The 13,733-nt window shown below is 36.4% G+C and overlaps 1 protein-coding gene across 2 annotated transcripts in view; it reads right to left on the bottom strand.

Annotated features, from left to right (window-relative positions):
- Nucleotides 1-1,406: 1,406 nt before the first annotated feature.
- SERPINI2 (serpin family I member 2) overlaps nucleotides 1,407-13,733 on the bottom strand; it is a 43,340-nt gene continuing 31,013 nt past the window's right edge. Inside the window, exons 7-9 of one of the 2 annotated variants that reach the window (XM_002716373.6) lie at nucleotides 11,252-11,338; nucleotides 7,866-7,955; nucleotides 1,407-1,958 (exon numbers count right to left, since the gene is read on the bottom strand). In XM_002716373.6, the coding sequence (XP_002716419.1) occupies nucleotides 1,882-1,958; nucleotides 7,866-7,955; nucleotides 11,252-11,338 (254 nt within the window). In that variant the 3' untranslated portion in view covers nucleotides 1,407-1,881. The remainder of the gene's footprint in view (nucleotides 1,959-7,865; nucleotides 7,956-11,251; nucleotides 11,339-13,733) is intronic. The other variant, XM_089331009.1, reaches the window with a different exon arrangement.

The raw sequence follows: 13,733 nt of genomic DNA, 5'->3' as shown, positions 1-13,733 counted from the left end.
TGCCAGACACAGAGACAAATACTGAGTGTTTTCCCTGATATGTAGGTCCTAAAATTTTTAAAAAAGAGAAGGAGGAACGAGGAGGAGGAGTAAGAGGAAAAGGAGAAAAGAAGGAGAAGGAGAACAGGAGGAGAAACACCCATGTGTATCAATTCAGTTTTGCTGCGAATACAGTGTTTTCTCAAATTTTGTTTTAAATCTTTATCAAATAGGAATTATTTACTACTATAGTTTTAATGACTGTGTGATTGCTTTAAAATTTGTATGAGTACAATTGAATATCAGTTCATTTGTTATTATTTACAGCCCTTGCCTATTTTTCTGATGGACTATGGTCCTTTTACTTTTTCTTTATTGAATTCTTTATTTAATAAAGCCACTAAGCCTTTCATTATAATGTAAATTTAAGATATGTTATCTTGGAAAAAAATAGGAAATAAAATATTTAGTTTAAAAAAATCTGTATAATACATTTTATTAGCCCTTATCTACAATATTTGCTTTCCCTCAATTTTCCCACCCTCTCCCCCGACAAGAAGCTCAAAGTTTTTTTTTTTTTTTTTGTCTCATCACTTCTCTATATCTGAAGATATTTTGTATATGCCAGAGTTCCAAACAACTTCTTTGAGATCTACTCATTTCTTCCTGGGTATCTGCCATGTCTATGTGTTATATATCCTTAAAAAAAAAAAAAAAAAAAAACTTTCGTTTGTTTTTCTCCTGTTCTTCTGTCTTCTGTCCCAGAAATCCCAAGCTAGAAACTGTGCAGAATGGAGGGGTTTTTTTTATTATTATTTTTACGAAGGGGATCTAACTCAGTCATTAATGGTTTCAGGTTTCTACTTCAGGTAATTCTGAGTTCAAATCCATACATGGTATTTATTTGTTATGTGTACGTGACTAATTTATATAACCTCTTTGAGTTTCAGTTTCTGTATCAGGAAGAGCAGTAATATTATTTTGTAGGACTTCTAGTACATTTGACAAAATACAAAATGTTTTGTTCAGCTCCTGACAAGTAATTAGTGCTCAACAGGGATGGTTATTATCATTAAGCTTCCTGCCAAAAATTGCCATGACCAAATAAAGGTATTTCCCATCATTATCACGAAAAAGGAAAAATCTGTAAAACACATTACATGTAGTCATATTGAAATGAAGTATTATTTTTCATATTTAGAGGAAGGGTTCTGCATCTACTCTTCATAGAGTATACCCTTGCTTCTAACATTTCCCTTAGCTCAGTATTGCAAAATCACAGATTAGCCTCCCAAATCATACTAATTTGACTGTGATTCTCACCTATGAAAATAAGAAAGCTTTATGAAAGTTCTCAGTATTTCTGGTTTTTATACATTTTTAAAATATCAATCAATGGTAAAATAAAAAGGTATATTCCAAAAGTTGAAACAAAGCAAACATTAATTGTAATTCACAGATCAAGATTAGTGAAACATCCAAAATTTGTTCACGGCCACAGATACCAAATGTTTGTAATGCAAGTACCATACCCACTTTCTCTTGACATTGCCATGGTTTGGATAATGCTGTTATGCCATGGAGTTTGATAGTTCAGTCTGATGAATATAATGAATTGGATATCTAAAATATCTTAGCCAATACTATTCTAATATATTAGTGGTAAAATTTATGAAAAGCTAAATGCTATTGATGTTTATAGACTTTATAAAACACAGGGATAGCATAACCAAATTAATATATAATTTTACTTAATCATTAATATAGGTCTTTATTAATAACAGATTAACATAGGCACAATTTTGAATAAAACAGTTACATACAGAAAATATTTTTGAGGTGACATTTTGCCAATTAATAAGTTTCCAGGAGTTTCTCATATTCTGACGTTTTGCTTTTCGCTCACAGTGAATCTAAATCTCTCCCGTTCATCTTTTCAGTGTCTGGATTTGTCACTCTTCCCATAAACAAAATTGATTCTAGGAAAAGAAAAAAAAATACATTAGTAATTTCTGGAGAAAAATTTACAGTAATCAGTTTTCTCAGTATTTTAGCAATTCATTTAGTCTTTTTTCCTACAAGAAAAAATAGGCAATGTCTAACAGTAAATCCTTCTCCTTTGTCTAAAATACATAAATATATCTTAATTATTTTCTTGTAATTTATGAAGTAAACTATAATACCTACAACCGCTTGTCATGGAAAATTCATTAGTCCTGTTTTGCATATAGAAAAGCAAAAATAAAATGACAGAGATGTGTTCTAAATATAGTGATGTAGTCAGGCAAGCATAGCATTACAAAATGGTGATGAGCATGATCGAGTTTTAAATCTTAAGCATTAGAAGTCATCCTTTTATGCATGGAATGGAAGCCCTCAGGGTTAAAAGTGTGGTTGTCCTAGATCCTTGCCTTCTGCTCTGGATCAAAGCTTGCTCTATCACTAAAGAAAATATTTTCATACCTCTATACATTCAAATCCTCACCCAGGTGATATAGTAGACAGCATAAATACAAACACTTGTTTCTGGCCATTCTGTGTTTGCAAGTGAAAAGGTATTAATCGCCAAAGGACAAAACACAAATAAATAATGCATCAAATCTAGTCACCTGTCTTCTCAATGGTGTAAGAGAAGTGTTTAAGGTGGACCAGTGCCAAAGGTCACCTTGATTAAAATCATTACACTCAGATGAAATAAAGGATAAAGGTTAATTTCAAAAGTAATAAAATAAATTTTATGTAATGTTAAGACTAATGAAAATGATGTTTAAATGCATTTGAAATAACAGCAGGATAGCTCTTTTTCATTAACTCTATATTGCTCAGGTCAAAGACCTACACAGTCTTAGTAGAGCCAATAACACAGAAATAGACAATTCCAGCAGATTTATTTTTATTTTTATGAATAATTATAATTATTAATGTCTTGCTTTGACATCTCAAAATAATTCTGGGAAAACAGCAAACAATAGTCATATTTTTCAGAAAAATAAAGAAATATAAATACCTTTCCTAGGATGGATATTGCACTTTGTCACAGTAAGAAGCAGTACTGAGTCTTGTATCTTCATAATGCCATGGCATTAAAATGCTTGCCAGAAACAATTGGGAACTCTTTAAAAACACTCATTTTTATAGACACTACCTCATAATTGAAGACCACAGTTGAAAATTTAAACACCAGGAAGTGTAGGATATTTTATAAAAGTCATTAGTCCCTGCCTTATTGATCTATTTTCACATTTCAATATGAGTCATCACGTAGTCACCAATCTACTCACTACTAAACTGGGCAAACTGGCAAAATGTCCCTTGACATAACAGCAAGTTAAAGCATTGAAGAAAAAGAAAGAAATCCTAATTCTTTCCATTTTTCTCTTTTCACTTCTTTTTAAAATTGTGTTCCCATATTTAGTCAATATATGCAGATAATATCTCTATAAGATGGTGGTGCATTTTACCCGTTAATATTTTTTTTAACTTTTATTTAATGAATATAAATTTCCAAAGTACAGCTTATGGATTACAATGGCTTCCCCCACCCCATAACTTCCCTCCCACCCTCAACCCTCCCCTTTCCTGCTCCCTCTCCCCATCCATTCACATCAAGATTCATTTTCAATTCTCTTTATATACACAAGATCAGTTCAGCATATATTAAGTAAAGATTTTAACCGTTTGCATCCACACCGAAACACAAAGTGAAAAATACTGTTTGAGTACTAGTTATACCATTAAATCACAATGTACAGCACATTAAGGACAGAGATCCTACATGAGGAGTAAGTGTACAGTGACTCCTGTTGTTGACTTAACAAATTGACACTCTTGTTTATGGCATCAGTAATCACCCTAGGCTCTTGTCATGAGTTGCCAAGGCTATGGAAGCCTTTTGAGTTCACCAACTCTGATCATATTTAGAGAAGGTCATAGTCAAAGTGGAAGTTCTCTCCTCCCCTCAGAGAAAGGTACCTCCTTCTTTGAAGACCTGTACTTTCCACTGGGATCTCACTCACAGAGATCTTTCATTTAGGTCATTTTTATTTTTGCCAGAGTATCTTGGCTTTCCATGCCTGAAATACTCTCATGGGCTCTTCAGCCGGATCTGAATGCCTTAAGGGCTGATTCTGAGGCCAGAGTGCTGTTTAGGATATCTGCTATTCTGAGTCTGCTGTGTATCGCACTTCCCATGTTGGATCGTTCTCTCCCTTTTTTATTCTATCGGTTAGTATTTGCAGACACTAGTCTTGTTTATGTGATCCGTTTGACTCTTAGTCCTATCATTATGATCAATTGTGAACAGAAATTGATCACTTTGACTAGTGAGAGGGCATTGGTACCTGCCACCCTGATGGGCTTGAATTGGAGTCCCTAGGCACGTATCTAACTCTACCGTTTGGGGCAAGTCAGCTTGAGCATGTCCCAAATTGTACATCTCTTCCCTCTCTATTCCCACTCTTATATTTAACAGGAATCACTTTTCAGTTAAGTTTCAACACTTAAGAATAACTGTGTATTAATTACAGAGTTCAACCAATAGTATTAAGTAGAACAAACAAACAAAAATACTAAGAGGGATAACATATTAAGTTGTTCATCAATAGTCAGGGCAAGGGCTGATCAAGTCACCATTTCTCATAGTGTTCATTTCACTTTAACAGGTTTCCTTTTTGGTGCTCAGTTAGTTTTCACCAATCAGGGAGCACATATGATATTTGTCTCTTTGGGACTGGCTTATTTCACTCAGCATGATGTCTTCCAGATTCCTCCATTTTGTTGCAAATGACTAGATTTCATTTTTTTTTAACTGCTGTATAGTATTCTATAGAGTACATATCCCATAATTTCTTTATCCAGTCTACTGTTGATGGCATTTGGGTTGGTTCCAGGTCTTAGCTATTGTGAATTGAGCTGCAATAAACATTAAGGTGCAGACCATTTTTTTTTTTTGTTTCCCAATTTAATTTCCTTTGGGTAAATTACAAGGAGTGGGATGGCTGGGTTGAATGGTAGGGTTATATTCAGGTTTCTGAGGAATCTCCAAACAGACTTCCATAGTGGCTTTACCAGTTTGTATTCCCACCCACAGTGGATTAGTGTTCCTTTTTCCCCACATCCTCACCAGCATCTGTTGTTGGTAGATTTCTGAATGTGAGCCATTCTAACTGGGGTGAGGTGGAACCTCATTGTGGTTAATATTATACACTGTATCATAATCAAAGCTAATGTATGCAGAAAATGATTTCTTAATGAATAACCTGTGGTATGCTTCTCACCTTGACACAAGACTGCAGAGTTCTTTTTTTTTTTTTTTTTTTTTTTTTAACAGGCAGAGTGGACAGTGAGAGAGAGAGACAGAAAGGTCTTCCTTTACCATTGGTTCACCTCACAGTGGCCGCTGCGGCCAGCACACTGAGGCCGGCGCACCATGCTGATCCGAAGCCAGGAGCCAGGTGCTTCTCCTGGTCTCCCATGGGGTGCAGGGCCCAAGGACCTGGGCCATCCTCCACTGCACTCCTGAGCCACAGCAGAGAACTGGACTGGAAGAGGGGCAACCAGGACAGACTCCGGTGCCCCAACAAGGACTAGAACCTGGGGTGCTGTCGCCGCAGGCAAAGGATTAGCCAATTGAGCCGCGGCGCCAGCCAAGACCGCAGAGTTCTAAACAGTGATGCTTAATATGTATGAAGTAATCTCAGTTTCAAAATCATGATTCACTGCTTTCTCAGAAATGGTATATTTCATGTAGCTAATAGTGAAATAGATCATTCACAATTTTCTTCTCAATATCTATAAAGCTTAGTCTATACCCTCAGCCTAAATAAAAGGAAAAATATAATTTTTCGTTGTCCTGAAGTTTGGCTTAGCAAGAGTGTTACATGAGCATACTGCAATATAAAGCCCACCAAATAAGAACATCCAGTGTATAGATTGTTCACAAAATATTGTTTGCTCAAGAGAAAATATTAAATCTAGATTAAAACCAGATATTTAAACCTAAAATCATTCATCTTCATATTTCAGAAATTGTCAACTGAATATATTTTTGAAAAGCATGAAACCACTTAATAGTGTAATATGGAGGTACTGAATCATTATCTCCCTTAATCTTAATGTTTTCTTGAGTTCATCTGTGACAAAAAATAGACAAATAACTGAATGTATATTACATTAAGACAATAACACATTTCACATTTTATATGGCAATAATTTACAGCTACTAGTAAATTAGCAGTCACTTATTTTAAACAATTCTTTAAAGGAGTAAACCTAGTTTAGAAAGTGTCATTGCAATAAGATCATAAAATAGTGGAAATTGTTATTAAGGTCTGATCATTAGGATTATCACAAATTGAAACGTGGGTTATTTAGAGCTTTGAATTTTCACTAGCATTTTACTGATGGCTATTGCATAGCCTTAGAATGAAGCAAATCATCAAATTGGAAAATAGAGTTGAATGTAATTATTCTAAATGCCACTATCTACTTGTGCATTGTTACCCAATGCAGCTTCATTTCTTTCTGTTCTCCATATTCAATAATTATATACTAATTATAAGAAGTTAACATTACCCAAAGGTTAATGTATAAGTAGAATGATATACTTAGAATATATTTTAATACTGACACATCTGTTACTGGAGCTGAAGTTGTGTTAATGCAATCTCAGCAATTCTAAAATCGACACATTGTTTCCAAGAAAAACTTTTATACTGGTCACTCAGCTTTAGTTTCATGGATCCTAGAAAAACAGACTGGTGTATCCCTTAGTAGGCCAATAATATCAGTATCCCTAGTTATAGTAAATTCAGGTTCTGAGATTAACAATATCCATTTTCCATGTAAGCTGCTGAATACAGAGTAACTTTTTAATTCTCCTTCCTTTATTTATTCAGTCATTAACTCATGTATATTTATTGATTGATTCACAATGAACTCTAAGTATGTAACAGCCACAGTGCTAATAGGCTTCATATATTCTTTGATCTAACTCTATGAGACAAGTACCAGCATTATTATGTTCAAACAGAAAATTGGAACAATGTAGTATAGAAACAATAAGTAACTTATCTTAGAACTATTAGCTGAGCTGGAGCTTGAGACCTGGTCTGACACCCAAGACCATATTCAGTCTCTAGAGATCCTGAAACTATGTACAAGACATTTTGCCACACACTGGAATGGATACAGAGGTGACTAAGATGTAATTTCTACTCTCCAATAGTTTTTAACACTCACACAGGCATTACAACTACCAAAGTCTCAGTATTAAACATAAAGACAATTCCCTTCCCTTTATGCACATTCCTAGCCTTTTTTCCATAAGAGAATGTACTACACCATCTACCTAGACAATCTGGATTTCCATTCTGCCCAGTGCTAATGCAATCCCCTCCTTCTGCTACATTCAGCCATATCTAATTGTATCATGTTTCATCAATTGCCCAAATTGCAGGGTTGAAGTTGAGTTTGAGCCTTCTCTTCTCCTCAGAGCCTATGCTAGTAACTTAGTCCCTTTGAATCTACCTCTGAAATCTTTCTTGACCACACTTCTCAATTTTTACTTCCATTGTGACATCACAGGAAAAAGAGTTGACCTCAATTCTCACTCTGTCACTTCTGAACTGTGTGACCTGGAGACAGTGTTAGTGTTAGAAATAGGAATATAAAATGACTACCACTTGCAAAAGTACTAGCAGTAACAATTATTGGCACTTCCTTATTTTGGGACCCTGTCATCACTTAAAATACAATGCTTGCTTCATAACAGGCATTTAACAAATACAAATTAGAAGAACAAAAAATTTCAGACTTGTAGACTGCAATTAGAAACTAGGACTAGATCTGTTTAATTTCCCCAGCAAATTCACAAAAAAAAAAGGTACCTGTTGGGTTATTCTTCATTATAAACAGAAATGGATGATTTGCTATAAACTGCTGTCGAGTCAGACTCATAATCACAGGGATGTGCATGCCTATGAAACAGAGACAAGCATTATTTAAATACTCACATTAACAGATCAGTACAGAAAATAAGTCCATATATTCTGTAGGCAAGAAAGATCATTCATGTAAGGAGTTAGCATGTTGAAAAATAATTGTCTTCTAAACACAGAGAAAGTTGCAAGAAATTTAAATCCAAAGTTCAGAAGAATAAATATAATTAGATCATTTATGAAATAATTCTAGCTTTAGACTTATGTTCAATGAAGAAGAAAGCCAGATACTAGATTCAATTCAGTGGAAGCAGTTGAAAATGTTATCTTTTAAACAATAATCCTCAGCTCACCTTTTATTTACATTGTATGATTTATTTTTATAATATTTTCAATTCTTAATTCCATTGTATGATTTATTTTTGTATTTTCAATCCTTAATTCTTATCCAGATATTTTTTTCACTGTATTTCTCTCCTTCAGCCTTGTAGTAATCACATCTGAGTTAAAATTCTTTATTTTGTGCTTACTTTTCCAAAATTATTCTGTGACCTCAGAGCTTTTAGGATCAGTACAGTAAATGTGTTTGGGTCTTTATTATCAGATTATGAGTAGATATTTGCTGCTTTTGAATTATTTGTTATGACAATTCATATCATGTAGCCCCATTATGGCATTTGTCAATAATTAGGGTGGAAAAATTTTAATGAATGATTTTTTTCTTTTTAGATGAAATTTTCTACACTCAGTTAATGTGGGGAGCAACCCGGACTAGACTAAGTTACTGGAATTAAGACTTATTCTATGCATCTGCTCTCCCACAATATGGCGCTGAGAAGGGAGTAACAGCTTCTATGCAGCTGCCTCCAGTTCAACCAAGAAACTGTAGGACCTGCTCCTGATTGGAGGAGAGCAGCGTACTCGGTGTGTGGGTAGCAGAGTTGGGATTGGCGGAAGAGGACTATAAAGGAGGAGAGAGACAACATGCACCAGGAACATCTAAGGGGAACACCTGAGGAACATCTGAGCAGCCCCCGAGAGAGCCGGCCGGCGGTGTGCCACTCCCCCGCGGAAGTGGGGAAAGTGGCAGGGGGAACCGCCCTTCCACGGAGGTGGAAGGGTCGGTAGCCAACCCGGGAAGAACCAGCAGCAAACCCGGGAGGGCCGAGCAGACAAAAGAACAGCGCAGGGTCCTGTGTCGTTCCTCCATGAAGAGGGGGAGCGACAAGTTAATATGTTGTCTTTAGTACAATGCAATGATTTCACACAACTTTTTCAGACTCCAGGAACAAAAACCAATATGTATAATTAGAATTCAAAAATAAATATAATTTTAGTTGGTAATTAATTTAGTAACAGAACATAAATGATATCTGCTCTCTGAAATATCAAGTCTGTGCTGCCCAGTAGATGTAAGCACATTTATTCAGTATTAACTCATTTACATTTATTGATTAGTTCATAATGAACACTGAGTATGTGTCAGCCACAGTGTTACACATGTAAGCAAGGTCAATTTACTCCCATTCCCATTTCCAGTGAGCACTAGGCTTGCTCTCAAGTAACTCCTTGAAAGTCACGATACTCTTGACTTTCTGACCACCTGACCACCTGAGAGGTCCAACACATCAGGATCACCATAGATGTATCTCACCTTCTCTTGGTAATTGCTATTTCCTCCTTCAGAATTCTGGACTTACAAGAGGCAGGAGGCAAGAGCAGAAAAAGCTCCAAACCTGATGTCTGGATAAGAGATTTCAGTTCAAATGCTGCTGACATTTGTTGGTATGATCCTGGGCAAGCTGCTTTACATTGTTGGGGCTTTTTCTTCCCCAATGAAAAAATCCCATAATGATCTACAGGGACCCTTCCAGTTTTTGTAAAAGTAGCTGGAAAATCTGTCTGGACAAGCCAGCAATCTCATATAAATGCAATCTTTTGATTTCTGTAAGAATTGACATAGTCTATACCCTATAATCAAAAGTCCTTAAACATAGCAATAAGAAGTCTTTCAGAAGATAATGGGTAAAGGGAGTTCAATGTATGCCACAAGGATACCATTACTATCATTTAGCATCATAAATTAATCAAAGCATTGATAAGTGAAGAGGCGGGGCAAAATGGCCATCAAGTAAGATGCTTGGGTGATCACTGGCAACAGAGAAACCAAATTGTGCAACTAATCATGGACCTATTAACTTTCACAAGAGATACAGAAGACAAATGAGAGACCATAGTGCTTTGTTTTAATACAACAATAAAAAAAAGATGTATTGAGGGAGGAAGGAAGGAAAGAGTTGCCTCTTAACAGCTCTTAGTAACACTGTGTGGAGAGAAACATCTCCCCTCCCATTTGGAAAAGGGGAAGAGAGTGAATATAGTCCAGATTTTATATAGCACCAGGTCCACCACAATTTAAAAAAAAAAAAAAAAACTAGTGCTTAACAGGACCCCATGTTTCCTACTCCCAAACCTGCACTTGCAGACTATGAGGTAAGATTCCAGAAAACTGGAGAGTAGCTTTTCCAATTTTATTGAAGAAATTTTCCTCCAATTATGTTTGAGTATTACTTACATGTACCATACATACTATTCAGAATGTCATCTGTTAAGAAAATGTAGCATAGAAAAATGGTGCACACAAATAACTTATTATCTTGGAAAATTGAGTTTATGATTTAGTAGGTCAGGGGTTGGGCCTGAGAGCCTACATTTCTAATAATCTCCCAAATGGTAACATTTTTTCTGGTTTGTGTATTACAGTTATGGTGGCAAGTTCAGGCTGTACATGAATCACTTGGTCTCAAACTTGGATGCACATTGGAATCATTGCAAGAAACTTAAGAAAATGTTGGAGGCTGAGTCTCACCTTCATGACTGTGACTTAATTCTTTTGGAATGGGGCTAGGATTTGCAAAATTTCCCAAGTAATTCTATTATGCAGTTGAGTTGAGAGCCACTGCCTTAGAGACAATAAAAAGAATCAATTTATAAAAGTAGAGAGTAACTTGACATAATGAAAGAATGAAATTCAATACAATTACTTAGCAGGGAGTATTCCCAAACAATAATGATTTCATATTTGAGCTCTAAAGTTTTCTCCATAATCCTATCTGCTACTTGGAAGGCAAATATTTAGAGGTGCCTCAACTCAATCAAATCCTCACCCTTCCCTTTTGCATTATGCTGTAACTGAAAAGAAGTATGACCACCTTCATATAACCATTTTCTTGTTTTCTCCCTAGGGTACGAGACAGCAGAAGGCAAACAGACATCTGAGTACTGGAAAAGGGATAGAACCTTAGTTCTCATTCCTGACTCATTTTTTCCCCTACCAGTTGATGCTGCAGCTTCACTGCCATCTTCATTTATTTCGAAGAAAACTTTTTGCATGACATTGGAAACATACACTTCAGATGAATCTGGCAAAAAAATATAAAAGTATATTTAAGAGTTATAAAGAGCCATTACCTCTTAGGTCCAAGATTAATCACATTTTCAACTTAACCAAGAAGAGGAAACAAATTCTTTCCTATTTAACCAATTTGCTAGAGACAATCTCTTTTAGGTTTTACTTGCACAGAGATGATACACACAGAGGTAGATGGAGACATCAAGTTTTGCCCTGATATAAAAGGTTAGGATAGAATGACATAAATCTATCAGGTCAAATCAGGCAACCCACTAAGTGAAATATTTGAATGGACAGAGGGTTTGCCTCCCTTAGCTGTGATCTAGATTCAGGATGAAAGACGCTTTCCAGATTTGAATTTATTCCGTCCTATGCATTCAAACTCAAAGCTAACTTGCCTTTTAAATTTTGTATTCAGTTCTGATCTGAGTTTAAAACAAAATTTATTTTCCTTCAAGATTGGTGAGGCTATAAAAGTATAAAAGGCTTTTGTGTCATCTGTTACAAAGTCACTTCAGAGCTGTGCTTTAAAAACCTGGTAAACCTTTCTGTGTAAGAAAGTGCCTGGCAGCGTTTTTTCTGGTGTGGCTGCAAGCTGAGAGAGAACGCTCCTCTTCTCCCCTTGGAGGAACTGAAGTGTGTGTGAAGTGTTTCTGGAACGGCGACCTGCAAGGACCGTCTCCTTGGGAAGACGATGTTCAGAAGCCCTGTCAAGCTGGCTTTGCAAGACCAGGCAGATCTGCCAGTGTTCCTCAGACACACAATGGTAACACACTCTAGAAAACTGTTTGGCACATAGTTGGCCTACATGAAATTTGTCACATAAATTACTTAACCAAGTAAATATGCCAAGTAAGAGAAATTTGTAAGATGGAGAAAAGATAGCATCCAAATGATGAGTGCCAAGGGTCCAGTTAGCAATGGTGCCAGTCCAAATGGCCCGCTGGCTACTTTGTCTTGCTATTCCATCTCAACTGCACAGGGCACCGGTTCTCAGGAACAGATCAGGACTTGAGAGACGAGAAATTAGAACTAGGAATCTGCACTCCAAAAGCTCACTGACTTATAAAACTTTGTAGCAATGTTTCCCCTTAATTTGTTATGAAATTCCAAGTATATTTTGCTAAAAAAAAGAATAAGAAAACTTATAGAAGATGTATAAGTAAATATTAATACGCCACCTCACTACTTCCTTTATTTTGTATTCAAAATCTATTGAGCAACTATCTTGTACCAGATGTTGAATTAGGTGATTTACATAAACTCTTTTTAACTCTTTATTTACAAAACAGTTGTGAAGAAGTGCAGAGTTCTCATATCTCTCATGCCCAGGTTTCTTTATTATTAACATCTTATATTAATATGATATATTTGTCACACATAAACTTTTATTTCCCCAAGAGTCACTAAGAATCAAAGAAAAGGAAGGCAGAAAAGAGCAGAAAATTCTGGATGTGTATTCAGCTCTGTTGAGGGTTATTCTCATGCACAAATTGTTTTGTGAAGCACTTTGGAGGTATTTTCTTTAAAAATCTACTTGTAAAAAAGCTTAAGAAGATTTTACAGGCCGGCGCCGCGGCTCACTAGGCTAATCCTCCGCCTAGCGGCGCCGGCACACCGGGTTCTAGTCCCGGTCGGGGCGCCGGATTCTGTCCCGGTTGCCCTTCTTCCAGGCCAGCTCTCTGCTGTGGCCCGGGAGTGCAGTGGAGGATGGCCCAGGTGCTTGGGCCCTGCACCCCATGGAAGACCAGGAGAAGCACCTGCTTCGGATCAGCGCGGTGCGCCGGCTGCGGCAGCCATTGGAGGGTGAACCAACGGCAAAGGAAGACCTTTCTCTCTGTCTCTCTCTCTCTCACTGTCCAGTCTGCCTGTCAAAAAAATCAAAAATAAAGATTCTACAGAAGTCACAAATCGCTGGGAATTTATGCAACGAATGGCTGTTTGAAATGTCTAAGGCTTTTTTTTTTTTTTTTTTTTTTTTTTTTTGTGAGCTTCCTGAGGCCAGAAAAAAGTTTTAAGAGCAAGAAGTATTTGAAAAATGGGCTGCTTTATCACAGGTTGATGAGGTAGCTGGATTCCAGGCACACTTGGACAGCATCCTGTTGCAGTATTTGATGTTAACTGTCTTATAGCTGTCGGGGATGAAATTGTCAATGAAGTCAGATGGATGTGTCAGCATGAAAACAAGTAGCAACACAGTGTGTGAGGAAGGTAACTAACATCAACACCTGTGAGAACAATTTACCTCCTCTTGTTCTATTCATTTACGTGCATAATTTATGTGTGAATAAACTGAGTGCCTCTTCAAATTCCAGATTTCTATAGGAATACACAAAATATTTCCAAAGATTTCATGTTAGGATCCAAAAACATATCAGACAGGCAAGGTCGTACAATATGATTAG

Source organism: Oryctolagus cuniculus, chromosome 4 (assembly GCF_051225735.1).
Source record: "Oryctolagus cuniculus isolate XC-2025 breed Fujian yellow rabbit chromosome 4, ASM5122573v1, whole genome shotgun sequence".
Taxonomy (NCBI): domain Eukaryota; kingdom Metazoa; phylum Chordata; class Mammalia; order Lagomorpha; family Leporidae; genus Oryctolagus; species Oryctolagus cuniculus.
This window is presented reverse-complemented; position numbering and strand designations above follow the sequence as displayed.